The following is a 19279-nucleotide window of genomic DNA, read 5'->3' on the forward strand; positions in this document are numbered from 1 at the left end:
ATCGCGCCGCGTAAACATAAAACCATGTCTGCATTTGTGATCGGAGAAATGACAAACAACAAGCGCTACTCTGCACTGCTCAAAACTTGCGTTTGAATCGTCAGTGGCAAATTCTTTAAATATGAAAAACGTACTTACAGTCTGTGAGTCAGAACAGCCGGCATTGTAGTCTACTCTCCCAGGATCAGGACACAGTCCTCCATAAAATGTGCTAGACACATCTGAATATTTGGGTTAAACTGTCGTGTCCTCTTTTGGAAGACCAAACAAAGTAGTTTTGCTTTCACAACGAAACACAGCGTCACACACGGCGGGCTATAGTGAGCGGAGGCCGGCTTGAGAGAGCTGAGGCGGGCGGGCTTGCGGCAACCACATGTGACGACCCCCTCTGCTTCATCCACGGTGAAAGCCAATCTGGAGATCCACAGTGCAAAGTTGATGTATTCCCTCAGCGACCAGCACGCATCAGCTCCAGGCATGACAAAGCGGATATCGTCTACTTTTGGAAGACCAAACAAAGTAGTTTCGCTTTCACAATGAAACACAGCGCCTTCACGACATGGCGGCAGCAACAATACTACAGCGAGAATAAAAGTAGTACACGTAGATATGTGGGGGCGTGTTAGAACGAGCCATTTTAAGGAAGGCGTGGTTGACTCTTAACTTTTTTAAAGAATATCTCTTTGGATTTGAGACTTTAGTCTTTGCAACTTTACAGATCTTCTGTGGCCTAATGGTAAGAGAGTCAGACTCGTAACCCAAAGGTTGCGGGTTCGAGTCTTGTACTGGCAGGGATTGTAGGTGGGGGGAGTGAAAGTACAGCGCTCTCTCCCACCTTCAATACTATGACTGAGGTGCCCTTGAGCAAGGCACTGAACCCCCAACTGCTCCCCGGGCGCCGCTGCATAAATGGCTGCCCACTGCTCCGGGTGTGTGTTCACGGTGTGTGTGTGTTCACTGTGTGCACTTTGGATGGGGTAAATGCAGAGCACTAATTCTGAGTATGGGTCACCATACTTGGCCACATGTCACATCACTCACTTTTTTCACTTTATGCACCAAGAGCTTGTAACACTCCAAAGAGAAAGGAAAGATTGAAATCGCATCATATGACCCCTTTAATAGATTTGGGGCCTATAATTAATAAGTGAAACAGGGATTATTTTCTCAACAACTTAAATTGTCTGATAACATCTGGTGTCTGAATTATGATAAACCACACTACCAAAATGAGGGATTACTGAGAATCTCAGTAGATTCATTACAGTAACTGAGTGTAGTGAACTTATTAGGGTTCAGTGCATATGTGTTAAAATAAAAGTACAAAAGAGGGCAAACGAAAGGAAAGCACAATTTACCACCATTAAAGAAACATTTATTTTTACGTTTTCAGGTTTTTTTATTATAAATATACCATTGTCTCTGCAGTAAGACTGACATTTTTTAACTGTCAGACTTCACACAATGAATAATTTATAATTAGGGTTAATAAAACATTTGTGGTGGACCATGACTCTTAAACAACAATCATAACATGATAAAATATGATAGATTTTCAAAGTCAACAACATCAATAACACCATGCAAAACACAGTGACTACACATGTGCAGTGACATTAGTTCCCAGACTGTGGTCTGTTCTGTCACATAGGTTTGACTCTCTGCTTCACACAGCTTCAGTGAAAACCGAGTATGATGAAATCAAATAAAATTCAATCAAACCACCGTATATTTGTCTCTGTGCTGTGTAGTTCCTGTGTTTTGCCTTTGTAACATAGCATATTTAGATTATGACACAGCATGGCAACACAATGGCTAACAGCAGAATTATTAGCAATGTCAGTACCAAAAACGTGACTCTCCATAAAAAAAGTCATTCTGAAATGTTTTAGCATTTTTACTTAATTTAATTTCAGCTTCTTTTTTTGCAGAATTAGTGCCCTCCAGAGGAAACTTTGCTTAAAAAACAAACAAAAATTACTTAATTTTGAGGAAAGAGTAAAGAGTAATGACTACCTCACTATGACTACACCACTATTGGCTGACTCTCCCTATTAAAAACATGTTCTGGGGCCAGTTGAATAATCTGATCAGACTAGTAAATTTGTTTTCTTTAAGACTGGTAATGACGTCTTTTTAAGTCGGCTGCATAAAAACTTAAATCTAATTTTAGAATAAAAATCCTTTTATTCTTTTCTAGTTGGTCAGGCTAGTTATAAAGACACAGCCTTACATGGCTGTGTTTATGTAACTGACCCCCTGGGGCCTGTACCATGATGGTAGATGAACAAATTCAGAGTTACAGGATTAGTTTCGAGTTGACAAAACCAAACTACTCCAATCTGGCTTTGTTGGTACCATGATGCTGATCATCAACTTTCTTTGTCAACTCAGGCTTTGATCCTGAGTTTGTGGAGCACGTGTGACATCGCTGGCGAACAGCCAATCACGAGCCTTGGTTAAAGGTTAAAGGTTTTGCTAAAGGTTAAGAGATTGAATAATTTGATGAATTTAAATTCAGTTACAATAAAAAAGTACTTGTTCATTAAAGAGGACAAATAAAAGAAATTATCTTGATTTATCAGTGCAGTCACAAGTGAAACTTGTTATATACAGCGATAGAGACTCGAACATGTAAGGTCATGTAGTCATTTTTAAAGCATTATCTATTGATTCTACAGCTTATTTATATTACATACAATCTGTATATATTAACATTCATTGAAAATAAATGATTTATAATAACTGTTAAACTAAAATTGCTTGCGTGTAATGGAATAATATAAATAATATAATTATCTAAATCATTTAAAATAACTCTAAGTAATTATCATTAAAGCCAGACATTTTTAGTACTAGTGACCTTTAATTTGGAGCAAGTTAAAACTGGGGGAGTGACTTTTTTGTCTCAGACATGTGTCACTTCTCACATCTGATTGGTCCAATTTCAGTTTGAGCTGTCTAACTCAGAACATAACCTGCCCCGGAGCAGGTTAGCCGTAGAATGTTGGCAGCTAAAAGCCAAACCATTTTCATGGTACCTAAAAACCAGGATTGGTGCAAACTAAACTGAAACTTACCTGGCTAGCCAGCTAATCCGGCTTCATGGTACAGGCCCCTGGGGCCCATTCTTCGTACATCGCTTATTACATCCGAGATTAAATGTCACATCCAAGATGATATCATCGCACTAATCAGGATCTGGCTAATTCGGTTCTTCGAACGCACCTGTTGTTGATGATTAGTATGGCTGGATTGAGTTATCTGAGATAATTGCACGTTCATGGGTTGGTTTAATAGGGGCTATGCATCGATACTTGAAACCATGATCAGCAACGCAGCGATTGGCTGGTGGCAAGACAGCAACGTAATGACATCACATAATTAATAAAGACACCTGACAAAAAACTTTATACATTTTTGGACTTTTATCAGGAAACAGCCAAGCGAACAAAACTACATAAATGTTATAATAGATAAATGAAATGTGCAAATGTGTTTTTATTTTATTTTATATTTTTTTACAGGATTCCCAATTATTTATATTCACGATTTCTAATATTTGTACAGGCTTTAAATTTTTATTTCAATGTAGTAATTAGCAATTCATTTAATTTTATATTTGAACAGATTTGTTACGTGACAGCATTAATTAAAGTTTCTTAAGGGTCAAGATCATGTTATCTGCATCTCCTGCGCTCCATCAAGCCACTCCCATAATAGCTGTCAGCACTCAAATTAATGCACGACTCTACATTATCTGTATAGCATGTGTGTAAGACTCGAATACAATTATGAAGTAATAATTTTATGACGAATAAATCTTTCAGTGAGTAAAGCTGGCTGTGTCTGTTGTATTAAAGACTACACAATATTATTATATTATCTTTTTAAAGGGGTCATATGATGCTTTTTTAAAGATCATTATTTTGTGTATTTGGTGTAACAGAATATGTTGACATGCTTTAATGCTCAAAAACCACATTATTTTTCAAATACTGTACATTATTGTAGGTCCTCTATGCCCCGCCTCTCTCAAACGCTTTGTTTTCAACAAAGTCCCTCCTTCCGACAAGCGCATACGTACGAAGAACGGGCCCCTGGTCATATTTCACCCCAAAAATAATAATAAAAAAAGGAAAAGGAAGCCTATTTTAGTATGATTAAGAAGTTTTGCATTGTGAATTATATAGCGATATGCTATTAAATATATAGTCATGTCCCCCCCCCCCCAAGTATTTATATGTCATTATTAGGTGTACTACCTTTATTTGATGATATTTTAAATGGAAAAAGCATTATTTATGTATTATAATATTAATGAGAATCACCACTGAGAATAATGAAAAGATTGTTACTATTGAGAAAAACTACAGGTTTCGTTGACCGGTTATTCTCTCTCCCAGTCTCCTGACCAGTTCTGCTAGCTCCTCCGTCTGACGGGATTTCTCCTCCAGCAGCTCATAGCGTAAACTTGAGATATCCTGCTTTATCTCCTTTAGTTCCCCTGTAAGACACAAAGAGACTGATAAAGACCTTCTATCATCAGTGATATGCTTACATAACTGGATCACTGACACACAACCAGAAGTCCACCTAGAAAAGTACTTCCAGTGGACCACATTTTAAATAAAAAAATTAAACCTAATAATAAATACAAATATAAAACATAAAGTATAAAATAGAAAATAAGTTTAAAATTCAGATTTTAAATGTTAAAACAAATTTTTAATTTAGAGGACAGATATTACAAAAATGATCTCAATTTAATTAACAGCACAAAGTCTGGTTTGGAACAACATTGTACCTTCATTTACTTCATCTCCCTCTTTGTCAGTCTGCGCTTTGATCACATATCGTTTGATTAGCCGTTTCATGATCCTCTGTGGAGAGAAAAAATAGCACCAAATGTATTTCGAAGATTCTGTCAGATCCTAAAACATACATGATATACATTATTATTAAACAGCTTTCCAAAATAGCTTCTTCTGATTGGTCAGTCTCTGCCATTACTGATCACTGTCAGTAAACTATGTTGGAAATTCTTGTCTCTAATATCGTTCTGTGATCTCTTTATTCTCAGCATTCTATTGGTGACTTGTCAGAGTTGTGTTTTACCTGGTAACGACTTGTATGAGGTGAATTCTTCTCACTGGATTCTTTTTGTTTACCCGACTAAAAAGAAATAATTTCTTTGTGAATATCAAACCCAAACTATTTTGTTCTTTCAATAAATCAAAAGCTCTTCATGTTGTTGCACAATCTGGCCATAAGAGGGAACTAAATACCAATAAAAGCGAAAAAATATGCAGTTACATTAAGAACCCCACATCATTATATAAATAAAATGGAAAGCAGTGTTGTGAGAAAACTCTCTCTCGCTTTGATTTGAGAATGTCTCTCCTCCACCTCACCTCATTGAGCTCCGTGTCCTCCTTCAGGTCCTCTTTGTGTCTGTGAAGAGGTATTAGCAGGAGCTGTTTGAGATTCATAGCCAGGCTGATGACTGATTTTGGGCTGGGGATGAGATTAAAGGGCACAGGCAGCGTCCCTCCTTCTTCAAAGTACGAAAACCACAGCTTAGCCCTGGCAAACTTCCACTCCACATCTGAATCATCCTGTTACAAAGATACACACAAAGTACTGGCAAGTGACATTTCACTGGAAATGCCTTTAAATAATTTCCATATAGGTACATTTAGAGTGGCATCAGATATTATTTCACACTAATACATGTATGAATAGTGTTGCTTTAAATAACCAAAATGTCCATCATCAAAGTATCATTTATAAACATAAAGGTAGCACAGATACACTTTTTAAGAAAACCATTTTACCTAAAGAAGTGTTTTATAATTTTGGGATTTACGTTTGAAGGACAGAAATCATAAAAAAATTAACTTAACTAGATGTCTGAAACCAACATATAAAGCTACTGCTAGAGAAAGTGCATATTTTGAATCTTTACTGAGCTATAGAATTTCCTCATGTGACAGCTAGCCTCAGTCTTCTCTATATACACACTTAACATCAAATGAAATATACTAATATACAAAATATATCCCTATTTACACTCTTAAAATAAAAGTTACAAAAGGGGGGCTTTGCAGCAATGTCATTAAAGAACCATTTTGGGTTCCCCAATTAACCTTTCATGGAACAGTTCTTAATAGTAACATTTTTCGGTAACACTTTACTTGAAGGGGTGTGCATAAGACTGACATGACACCTTCATAATCATGACATGACACATGTCATGAATATGAAGGAGGTTTTATGCATGTTTATGACAACTGCCATTAAGTGTCATTCGCTCAGTTATGTCATTTTTAATGCAAATATGACATTATTTGACCTAACCGTAACCTAACCCTACCCCTACCCTTACCCCTAACCATAGCCCATAACAAAGACATCTCTAACAATGTCATCTTTGCATTAAAAATTACATAACTGAGCGAATGACACTTAATGACAGTTGTCATAAACATGCATAAAAACCTTCATATTCATGACATGTGTCATGTCATGATTATGTAGGTGTCATGTCATGATTATGAAGGTGTCATGTCAGTCTTATGCACACCCCTTCAAGTAAAGTGTAACCCATTTTTCTTAGTGTAAAGATCTTTTGAATAACCTTTTTCCACAATAAAGAACCTTTTTGTGGAATGGAAAGGTTCCATTAATGTTAAAGATTCTTCACGGAATCATAGATGCCAATGGAGATTCTTTATATTCAAGAGTGTACGTAAGAACTAAATGACACTGAATTTGAATTTGTAGCATGAGCATCTGATGAAACCAAATGCTGTTGACATATTAGTAATGGTCAAATAATGAGATTCCCAGATGGCAATAAAAAGCATCAAAAATGTTTCCTGTTTCCTGTATCCACATCAGACCTCTCTGGCGCAATAAACCTTTTATGGATGGATAATGACATTCTTGCTTTGCAGCAGCAACTATATTTGTTGTATTTTTCGTCCAATGCATGAACAATTCATATTTCACTGGTGGGTGCTACTGTAATATATTGTGAAGACCAAGTTGCTTTTACACAAATAGGCTGTAATTTATAAAACCAACAAAAATCAATTTCACAAGAGGACTTCTCATTGCATTTTAACAAATGCAACAGTACTATAAAGGATCTGTATCTCATTTAAAAGGGAGTATGAATGGGAAATGATGGTGTCTGGACATTTGCCCCAGGCCTGTACCATCCTACTATCCACAGATCTCCTTTCAGAATATGATTACCTCAATTTCCTGAAATGAGTTGTTGATCATGGCGATGAGCATGTTAAGTAAGACGATAACCATGGTAACATTGTAGACTCCGTAAAGGACATAGCCAATATTCTCAATGAATTTGTGCCCGTTGTTGATGACGACAGACTTGACCTCAGAAAGTCCAAAAATAGCCCAAAATAAAGTTTTAAAGCTTTCCTCAACCCTGGAGAAGTGGAAACAGGCAACTTCCTTTAGTATGGGTTATATCATTTCATAACTTATCACATATACATACATATATGAAAATATGTTTTATTATATGCATACGTCAAATTACTTAATTTGGTAACACGCTACAATAAGGTGCCATTTGTTAACTAACATGAATAATGAAACATATATCTTAGTTCATGTTCATTTTTAATATTTACTAATACATATTAAAATCAAAAGTGATATCTGTTAATACTTGACTAACATTAACAAAGATTAAGAAATGCTGTATTGCACATTATTAGTTTATGTTAATACATTAACTAAGGTTAACTAATGGCACCTTATTACAAAATGCTACCCAAAATGTTGCTTTGTGTTTTCTAATCTGTTTGTATGCTTTAAGGTAACTTAAGGTCAGTCTAAGAGTCTTTCTCTTAGTAAAATAACAAAGAATAACAGTGTAGTAAACGGTAAAACAATTTTCTCTACAATCCAGTGTGTTTATAATTATGAAAATAAAATAGTCTGATAATAAATAACATCAAGCAACAACAGTGGTGGTGAATTTCTATGAATTTTACAATCTGCTTACATCCAACCGACATGGGGTGCGTTTTCCAAAAGCAACTATGGTCGCAAGTTCCGTGGTTACCAATAGAGTTCAATGGAACTAACGCCCATAGTTAGCTAACGATGGTTTTGGGAAATGCATCCCTGACCGATGATTAGGTTTAGGATTTGGAGGTGGACCTTCATGCTTAGTTTTCTTCAAAAAAATAAAATAAAATCATTCTTTTTCATACAAAACAAACTGTATGAATTCATATAAAATCGCCAACTCAAAAAATACTTAATTTTCTCATGAGATTGGGTTGGACCTCAATATATGACCTCAAAGCTAGACATCATAAAAGCCACAACCATCCAATTTTGATTTCACAAGGTCTTTACTGAATTTCACTGTTTTTCAATGAATTACTTATCTATTTCATATTACCCCGAGCCTTTTTACAGAGTATGAAGAGTCCTGGACACTTATTCACTCTCATGTCCACATGGACATGGTCATGGTGTGGTAGTCATAATCAAATTTGCCAAACGCCTACTTCCAGTATGTCCTTATGCATTGCTTCCAAAGGCTCTGAGAGTTGTTGTAATTATATAACTAATAAAGACATGGATGTGATGCAATTACAAAGGACAAGACAAACAATCATCAAAGGAATTTATGTGAATTAACCATTGCTTACGTTGTGAAGGCGCCATTCTGCTTGGCTCCACGATAGTACGAGTAGAGGTTAAACATTCCCATCATGAAGGCCACAAACACCATTATGAAGATCACCATGAATTTAAATATGTCTTTCACAGTCCTGCCCAGAGAGATCTGCAAGGGCCCAAAGCTCTCATTCGCCGGTAGGATGTACGCAATCCGAGAGAAGCTTAGAACCACTGCGATGGCATAAAGGCCCTCAGAGATCAGCTGAGGGTCTGAAGGAACCCAGTGGACGCGAGCTGAAATGTGTACAAAGGAAGCTTGTTAAGGTTGAGCATGTTGTCTTTTCTATAGGTATTTCAAAAGGTCAAGCTGAAGGTATTCAACAACAAACAAACAAAAGTCATTGGTGGAAAAAAGTGTTAGCTGTCATATATAGATTTCTACTTGTCAGTGTTGGTTTTGCAATTCATTAACCTCTAAACCAAATGCATGTCGCATGGAACGTCAGAGTCTGCAGGGGTCCTAGGAAGGATTTAATTGACAGAAATACTGAAGCTGACATTTTCCAAAAGGGACTGAACATTTTAAAAAGACTGAACTTTTAAAGTTCATTTCTTCTAGTAATCAAAAATGTTCAAAGCTGAAAATATAGTTTCTAAAATAATTTAGTTTCCATGTGTTTTTTCTACCTGTTTTTTCCCAACTTTATTATTTTTCTGTAGTTTAGTTTTCACATCCTTTGTCTGTAGTTTAGTTTTCACATTTAGTTTTCACATCTTTATTTTCCTAAAATTATTGCTTTAATACTGACAGTGCTATGTCTGTCTTTACTGACATATATCTCTGAACTACACATTACTATACAGTATTATGCATTTTAATCAGTTAATCTATGCAAATAATGATCTCAACTAGATTGATCAGCCAACAGGGATGAATTCACTACCACATCATTGTCATATCGGAGTAGAATATATCAGTGGGAAATACAAACATTTAAATTTAAAATTTGTAAATAAATAAAAGAATAAATATAAATGTGTTACATTTACATTTATGTACTTGGTAAATTGTTTTATCCAAAGTGTCATACATTGTCTTACAAAAGTCATTTCTTAATAAATGTAGTAGAAATCATAATCATTTCTTTTACAATTTTTTATATATTTTTTTATGATGAGAAAGTCAAAAAAGATAGTAAAAGAAGCTGCATGTGCCACAAATTTTAGGAAAGTACCATGTATGATCTTCCTCAACTATAATTTAGAACACTGCACAAAACTTAAGTTTTGCAAAAATAATTTTTGCATTAAATTAATGATGTAGAAACCATAATCATCTTTTTTTCTTTTTTTTTGACAGCATTACTCACCAAGACGATAGTATTCTATCTCAAGGGGCAGGGTAATGTTTGATAGATCTGTGTAGTGCTTGTCGACGTAATTCTGTGCAACATTTGCATGCCAAAACGCCATAAATCTAGCAATGAATGAAGTCACAAAAATGGCCAGCATTCCAAAGTCCAGCAAATTCCATGGCTCTTGCAGATATTCCCGAGGACCCTGAGACCATATCTCTTTACATTCAGCCCAAATCATTCCTTTAATTGGAAGAAGAGACAGGTAATTAGAGTTCATGCACTCAAAGTCATTTAATGTCTTACAATTTATTTATTTATTTTTTTAATTAAAGGGATACTCCACCCCAAAATGAAAATTTTGTCATTAATCACTTACCCACATGTCGTTCTAAACCCGTAAAAGCTTCGTTCTTCTTCGGAACACAATTTAAGATATTTTGGATGAAAACCGGGAGGCTTGTGACTGTCCCATTGACTGCCAAGTAAATTACACTGTCAAGGCCCAGAAAAGTATGAAAGACATCGTCAGAATAGTCCATCTGCCATCAGTGGTTCAACCGTAACGTTATGAAGCGACGAGAATACCTTTTATACGCGAAAAAACAAAAATAATGACTTTATTCAACAATTCGTCTCCTCTGTGTCTCTCCGCATCACCATAGCGCTATTTTGGAGAATAACCACTGAACGCCATCAGCGTATGCTACTCTGTGTCAGCCGCGCTGCACAGATGCGCTGTTTTCTTTCAAATCAAAGCATAAATACACATAGAAAACGTATCCTTGTGTCGCGGCTCCTCCCGGTATTTATCCAAAATATCTTAAATTGTGTTCCGAAGACGAACAAAGCTTTTAGGGGTTTGGAACGACATGGGGGTAAGTGATTAATGACAAAATGTTCATTTTGGGGTGGAGAATCCCTTTAACATGATTGGTTTACAGATTTTGATAGTGCAGATGTGACAGATGTTAGACAGTTCAAAGTGTTGTGACCTATGAATCATTGTGTGCTTGCATGAGTCATTTGGGATTCATTTTAATGCATCACTGTGGGAAACAGTAAAATGGAAGAGTATTTTTGAACCTTTAGTTTCGTGTTGCTCATAGCAGGTTTTCACATTTGTTACACCAGACATTTATGGCTCTATAGTATAATATGGAGCTCATGCTCAATACTTTGGTGCAGTTGCTAATATTTATGTAGCCAAAAAGTAAAATGTGCATAGTTTTATGATAAAAAACTCTGTAGTTTTTATTGTGGTGGGGAAACATATAATGCAAATAGACATTCCTCAAGTCTACTCACATTTTAAAGTTTTTTTTCTGAAAAATATGTATAGATAATAAAGTAAAGTTGCTTCAGTCCAGTAAGTGTTCTTCTTAAAATACTACTAACAATATAAAAGCTACTCTTATGTTAACTTCATAAAGTACCAGGGGACAAGGGGGACAATTTTTCAAATTACACTAAAAGGCCTTTGACTTCCTAAACAAAGTATAAAATATCAATCAGACAACAGAAGACATACAGGTTTGCAATTGTCATGCAAGTGTTTAAATGACCTGATCCAAAATAAAAGTTTGATTTGTTGTTGTGTAACACAGTGAGAGATGATGTCTGACCTACGACCCAGGAAATAATCAGCATTTCCATCCAGGTAAAAGGGGTGGTCTTCATGCGGAACAACTGGGAGGGGTGGTCATGGATGGTCATATTTGGTAAGAGAGACGTCCCTTCGAAACGGTCGGCAGCATTCATTATGAGAAGGCCAAGAAAGATTGTGAAAGAAGCTGCGTGTGCCACAAATTTTAAGAAAGGACCACGTATGATCTTCCCCAACTATAATCAAAAACATTGCACAAAACAAATAAAGAATGTTCTGAAGCAATGTAATTTTAGTAAGAAATCAGAAACAGCATTGTGTTCATCGTTTTATTTTCTTACTCATAATATCACATAAGCAGAAAAGAAATTCAGTGCCATGGATGAATTCACAGTGACTAAAGGTTCAGGTTATTACAGTCTGACCTTGCTTGAGGGTGCTATCCAGTACAGTAAGGCCAGGATGGGAAGTCCAACCACAACCCCCAGAACCACCAGCAACTTGACAGCTGTGGTTTGCTGCCTGAGCCCTGACAGATTCTCATACCATATGGACAAAAGCTGCTGTTGGCAGTTTGGATGGGCTACAAACTGTGTGGGAAGCATCAGAGCAGGCAGAGATACAGTAAACAGATTTGTTTTTATTACTGTGCTATCATGCAGTCATTAAGTCGTTGTATTTTAGCACTTAAAGGGATAGTTCACCGAAAAAATTTAAATTCTGTCATTAATTACCCTCATGTTGTTCCAAACCCGCAAGAGCGTCGTTCATCTTCAGAACACCAATTAAGATATGTTTGATGAAATCAGAGAGCTCTCTGACCCTCCATAGACAGCAAGGGTACTACCACGATCAAGGCACAGAAAGGTAGTTGAAATCGTTGAAATGGTCCATATGACATCAGTGGTTCAACTGTAGTCGTATAAAGCTACGAGAATAATTTTTGTGTGAAAAAAAACCTAAAGTAACTTTATACAATGCATGTGATGCTGCTGACGTGGAACACGCATACGCTGCGCCTTGTTAACATTTAGAGGAGAGTGCACACATGCGTTGTGGCACTCTCTAAAATGGCACCCTAGGGTAGGGTGGCCATATGTGCCATTTATATGGGACACATCCTGGCCAGGATTTTTATATTGCCTAAAACATCCAAAGTAGTTTGACCAATAACATGCAGGTATTGTACATAATCGACCAATCGGGGCGCGTCGTGCGTGAGAAGGTGAGAACGATCAAAGCGATGCAAATACGTGCACGTGTTTGTTTGTTCGTTCGACTTGAAGCTGAGCACCGATCGTTGTATGACACCAAAGTACCGAGAGCGATTTGAAAGCATAAGGAGCCGTCTGCTCTGCTCTCTATAGCTCTTGTGAAATAATGTCATACAACAATCAATCTGCACAGTGCAAACAGCCAAAACCTGGATATTTTAGGCAATATAGAAATCCTGGCAAGGGTGCGTCCCATAAAAATCGCCCGTATGGTCACCCTACCCTAGGGTGACGCGAAGGAGAAGAATTGTTGAATAAAGTTGTTATTTTAGTTTTCTTTTTGCGCACAAAATGTATTCTCGTAGAGTAATTAATGACATAATTGTCATTTTTGGGTGAACCTTTCCTTTAATGCTACAATAGTTGAATAATTACGCCTAATAATTATATCACTTACTGAAATCACTGTGTGAAATATTAATGTTTATTATGAAACCTACCTTTTTCAGCTCGTATTTGATGGCCAGTTTTAAGCGAACTAGATTAGGTCTGCCGCCCTTGTCAAAGTGGCCACCTGCCTCTGTGTCTCCATTTAAAATGGCTTCCACCTCCTCTGTATTCCGACACAGATCCAGAAGTCCAACTACAAAATCCTTACATTGCATAGACAGCTTTTTATAATCGTTCTGTAAAAGGAAATTTGCATAGATCTGTTGTAAACATACTATTTTTCATACATAGGCTTAGTGATTTGAACAAACTCATAAACCTAAGAATTAGCCTAAGCTTTGGCACATAACCTGTCCCACAACATTTGTGCTACTGATGTGAATTATACCTCAAATCATTATTAAGAAGAAGTTTACTATAATGTTTTCCTGGAGGGTTAAAAAATGGGCGAAAAAATTTCAAAGAATTTGAAGAAGGTAAGCGTTGAAGAAGCAACAAGGGCCCTATATAGAGACTATCACAGAGATGGGGATCCTGACAGAAAGCAATCTCCAAGAACACTCTAGCAACCACCTACTAACACCCAGAACACCTACCAATGCCCTAGCAAGCATCCAAATCACCCTAGAAATGACCATGCCACAGTAACCCCCAAACTGATATTACCATGGGCAAGCACCACTCACATTCTCTTTCATTTATCTTCAGTGACTTAATGAAAGATATCGTAAAGTGTTACAAACACATTTCCTGGCATTATTTAGGTTACAGCCAGAGGCAAGTTTCTGTCCGTTTTTCTAATGCGCAACAAGTTCACTGAAAGGAAATCAATATGGCAGAAAGCGACATCTATTTTCTTTGTTTTGAAGAGCACAGTGTTTTGTTGTTGTTGTGACTGTACACAAATAAAAGTAGATTCTTTATAGTTTCATAATGATGTCTCACTCACTCTTACCTTTGATTCTGCTGTAACAATCAAGTGATCGCGCAGGCGCCTCACGCATGCACACAACATCAGTTAGGCTATAGCATATTGACATCGCACGCTGTTCATTATCAAAATAAAATAAGCCATCCAAACATATAAAAAGTTACACTACTCAATTTAAATAGTCCGAAATACAATCCATTGCATTCATCCACCAAACATTGCAGATGTAAAGGATGATTTATGTGCATTGGACGAAGTTCAAAGCATAATAAATAATAGCATTCAAATAGGCCTACATCATGAATATGGAAACATTTTTGAGTGGATTCGTGCTGCATAAGAGAGGTAGGCTATGTGAGCCCGTTTCAGTTTCAGCAGCAATTAATTTGTTTTGGGTTGATGTTTAACTACTTATAGAATTTGTCATTCTTTTTCTGAATACCGTTAAATTTAAAGGATTTGTTATGGAGTGAGAGGAACTAAAATAGCTTTCAGATTTGTTTGTTTGTATTTATTGATAATGTTAGTAAGCATTTAGCTTTATTTACCGGTATTTTACATTATGAATGTAATAGCTATATGCGACTTGACCTTTACGCGGCTTACCTGTTTTTTTCTCTCAAAAAACGCTTTTAAACCATACAGCAAAAGTTTTAAAATATCTTTAAAAATGTACTTTAAAAACTAGTCAACTTTTGTACGCTTGCGCGCGGGCACGTCCATGTCTGTTTTGTCATTGTAACATAAGCAAATGTGAGATAAAAAAATTATTTTCCTTAAGCAACCCTGACATTTTAACTTGTTTCTATGAATCTTTAAGCTCTTTTATCATAATGCATGTTTCACGGGACAGTGTAGTACTGTAAATGTCAAAACTTATTGGTTTACTGGTTTTACAATCATTCACAGTGGTAAAAGTGTTGTGAGGTCACACAATGATATTAAAACATAAAAATAAAAAGTTATTGCCCTTTTACTGCCACTAGTGGTCATTTCTGTGAGAAAATACAGTGAATTGTATATAGGAAGTTTTTTTTGTTTTTTTTTACCAAAATGAAGATAAAGGCACATTTTTCCATCAAGCTTATGTTATAAGGCTTGGAAACACTACTTGTGGGGAAGTCGTGGCCTAATGGTTAGAGTCGGACTCGTAACCCAAAGGTTGCGGGTTCGAGTCTTGTACCAGCAGGGATTGTAGGTGGGGGGAGTGAATGTACAGCGCTCTCTTCCACCTTCAATACCACGACTGAGGTGCCCTTGAGCAAGGCACTGAACCCCCAACTGCTCCCCGGGCGCCGCAACATAAATGGCTGCCCACTGCTCCGGGTGTGTGTTCACTGCTGTGTGTGTGCACTTTGGATGGGATAAATGCAGAGCACTAATTCCAAGTATTGGTCACCATACTTGGCCACGTCACGTCACTTTTTTTAACAATGATTTCTATGTATTATAACTTATACAATATGTTAAAAATATTGTTTTATATTTAAAATATATTTCCCCTTAAACAGCTTCAACATAGTTAGCTATATGTTTGTTAGTAGCTTGACTAACTACTTTTAATTCTGAGTAGCCTGCAGCTTGTCCATTATCATGCTACTGAACTTTTTTGACAAATTAAATGTTTAGTTGTACATCATCTTCACAGATTTCTGAAAAAAAAACACTCCACCTGCATCTAAGATGCATATTAATTTTGAAAAACTTTCTAAACATGCGACATCTGTGATTTACCAAATGTCAATGAGTTTGAAAGGTTGTTTAAAACAAGGTAACAGGTGTCAGAAAAAGAATAAAGGATGAAGATGTGCCTGAATGATTGCATTTAAATTGATTCATTTTGTTGAAATAATTTGTTTGTTTCTGTAGCAATGACAGCACTGAATCAGAGATCAATGAGCCCTCCTCCCACACTAATGCTGTCTTAGTTATTCAAGAAAATCCTCATCCCAGTAGCCAAAGGGCACAACTACTGTTATCAGTGTCAGTCTTTTTCAATCTCTACAATATAAACCTTTTCCCTTTAAAATTCAAGAACTCTGAGATCTTCTTACAACTTTGACAACGTTCTGTATATTGAGTGATAATAACCCAAGTAAGAGAGACTAGAGCAGACAGCATGTGAGGGGCTAAATGTTGGAGAATGTCAAATACAGGTGCATCTCGATAAATTAGAATGTCGTGGAAAAGTTCATTTATTTTATTCATTCAACTCAAATTGTGAAACTCGTGTATTAAATAAATTCAATGCACACAGACTGAAGTAGTTTAAGTCTTTGGTTCTTTTAATTGTGATGATTTTGGCTCACATTTAACAAAAACCCACCAATTCACTATCTCAACAAATTAGAATACTTCATAACACCAATAAAAAAAAACATTTTTAGTGAATTGTTGGCAAAGGCTGCTATCAAAGCAACCTGGGCTTCCAATACACATGAGCAGTGCCACAAACTGATCGCCTCCATGCCACGCCGAATTGAGGCAGTAATTAAAGCAAAAGGAGCCCCTACCAAGTATTGAGTACATGTACAGTAAATGAACATACTTTCCAGAAGGCCAACAATTCACTAAAAATGTTTTTTTATTGGTCTTATGAAGTATTCTAATTTGTTGAGATAGTGAATTGGTGGGTTTTTGTTAAATGTGAGCCACAATTAAAAGAACCAAAGACTTAAACTACTTCAGTCTGTGTGCATTGAATTTATTTAATACACGAGTTTCACAATTTGAGTTGAATTACTGAAATAAATGAACTTTTCCACGACATTCTAATTTATTGAGATGCACCTGTATTTGAGATCAAACTTGTCATAGATTTACAAAAACATGCTGAAAGCAACTAACTGGTTCTTAAAATACAGACCACAGATGAAAGAGAGAGGGGAAACATGTGTAACTGACCTTTAACACAAAATATTACAGTTATTAAGATCCAACCCTCGTGACAACTTCTCTACGACAACATTAAATATAATATTAAAGTAAATCCAAAAATCACATCAGCATCTTAAACAGTTCCAGTTTGGTAGTTATTACCCCAATTCACCTTGAACTGGGCCCAGCATATAATGTTTGTCCTGAAATAAACATATGTCAAAAAACAGAATTATTTTGATGTCAGTTTCTTTACATATTTTTTTTCAGTAAAGACTACTTTTTAGGAACGATACTTCAGGAACATGTAACATAGTTTGAGTCATTTATCTATGTGCAGCTATCAACAAACAAATAGGGTATACTTCTTTATTATTTATGTTTTTTTCTGTCATGTATGTGTTTTGTGAATGTAGGCTACCACTGAGAAGAAGCACTAAATGTCATTGTGCTGTTGTGCAATGACAAAGTATACTATTCTACAATAAAGCAAATAAATACACAAGGAAAATTATGAAAACTTAATAGGTAAAATGTCCTTAACTTTGCTAATAATGCTAAAATGTTGTAACATTACTTCGTATGTAGGCTATCAAAAATGTCAAATAAACAGCACTCACCTCTTGCAATACCGTGGTAAAGGATACTTTTCAAAGTCGGTGTTCATCCGATGGACAGAAGTGTGTTTAACAGAAGTGTTATCAGTGGACATTGGTTTGCTGCTGTCTTCATGAATATCTCACTGCTACTGATGCGCACGAGACAGCTGCTCACCACTGGAATAGATGTGCCCATGCAAAGTTAAGTGAAATTCTCCTCAGTCTTGTTTTTTTTTTTTTATTATTAAAATGCGAACTCTGGTTTCGGTCTGGTCCATAGGACTACACGCGCATAATTCAGGAAGCTTATTGAATGTGTTCACCAAATCGAATGTATGATGACGTCACGGCTATAATGTAGAAATCGTTCAATGACACTGCCTTTTCTAATTTGATGAGCTGATTTTTAAAGCAAATTATTGTACGATTTGAAACATTGTATCTGAGCTGAGATAAATATTTTAAGCGACAAAGTAACGAGCAGTACTTTTTGGAAATATCAAATAAATATTACTTTTTATTATTATTATAGCCTGCGTGGAGCGGGTCGCCCCCTCATGGGCGCTGGCATAATAATAATACAATGATGATGATACATTTACTTTACAAGGGCGCTCAGTGTGTTTTACAAAGTGTGAAAATAAAAGTGCAACGATGGAACATGACTTGCATGATGGTATTGTTCAGCATATGGCCAATGTGATTGTGATCTATATGGATGCATGTAGTATGAGGGGAAACATAGATAAAAAGGAACCAAACAAGATCCTACAAGCCAAGATAATTGATATAAGTTGACATAACTGTGTCTTTAGAAGGGTTTTTCATTTTCAGGATTGTTAACCAGACCAAAATATCGAAATGTAGCCAAAATCATGCTAACAGAATTGACATAGATTGTCTTTTTGAAAGGATGATGAGGATTTCATGTAGCTTAACTTTGCAGTATCACCGGCAAATTATATCAGCACTCTGAATGTCCGTTTACATGATCAACTACAGTATTTTATTTAAAAATATATATGATAAAAAAGCCGACATAGGTCACAAATTGACCTTTTTATTTTATTAGCCAAATTTCTGAAATATTTGCACGCGTAACTCCAAATTCACAGATTTTTCTTTTAGAGTTTGAAAACTTTCCAAATCCCATATCAGCATTTTGTGTAATAATGGAAAAAAGAAAAGAAAAAAAATAAGAATTTGGGGTGACCGTCACTATAGCACTTTTGGCACAACTGTAATTTGACAGTTGGCACAAGCAATCACAGCCAGGTCAAAATTCGCAGCAGCACTCTTACACATGTGATATTGCTTAAATGTAGCATGCCACGTTCAGTATTTTTATTTTAGAAAATAAACAATAATGCTTGCATGTAAAACCAAGTGAATAAATTCTAGTTTTAATTCTAATTTCTACTTTTTATTTATTGGTGAGCAAAACCTATAAAACAGGGAGAGGTGAAAAATAAAAGATATGTACATCACAGAACCTGAAAGTGAAAAAAAAAAATCATAAAAATGCATAGGCCTATCAAATAAATGCATAAATGAAGAAGTCATACAAATTAAAT

At 36.0% G+C, this 19279-nt stretch overlaps 1 protein-coding gene across 1 annotated transcript; it reads right to left on the reverse strand.

The window, feature by feature from the left end:
• Positions 1-4370: 4370 nt before the first annotated feature.
• Positions 4371-17975, reverse strand: LOC107563508 (short transient receptor potential channel 6-like). Its single transcript, XM_016248403.1, has 12 exons — positions 17727-17975; positions 17279-17309; positions 13349-13534; positions 12060-12224; positions 11654-11870; positions 10044-10271; positions 8703-8967; positions 7264-7459; positions 5415-5618; positions 5119-5175; positions 4808-4883; positions 4371-4507 (listed from the first exon to the last, which is right to left on the reverse strand). The coding sequence occupies exons 1-12, from the start codon at positions 17816-17818 to the stop codon at positions 4371-4373; spliced, it is 1854 nt and encodes a 617-aa protein (XP_016103889.1). The 5' UTR covers positions 17819-17975.
• Between the last annotated feature and the right edge of the window lie 1304 nt (positions 17976-19279).

This window comes from Sinocyclocheilus grahami, unplaced genomic scaffold, assembly GCF_001515645.1.
Source record: "Sinocyclocheilus grahami isolate Dianchi unplaced genomic scaffold, SAMN03320097.WGS_v1.1 scaffold877.1, whole genome shotgun sequence".
Taxonomy (NCBI): domain Eukaryota; kingdom Metazoa; phylum Chordata; class Actinopteri; order Cypriniformes; family Cyprinidae; genus Sinocyclocheilus; species Sinocyclocheilus grahami.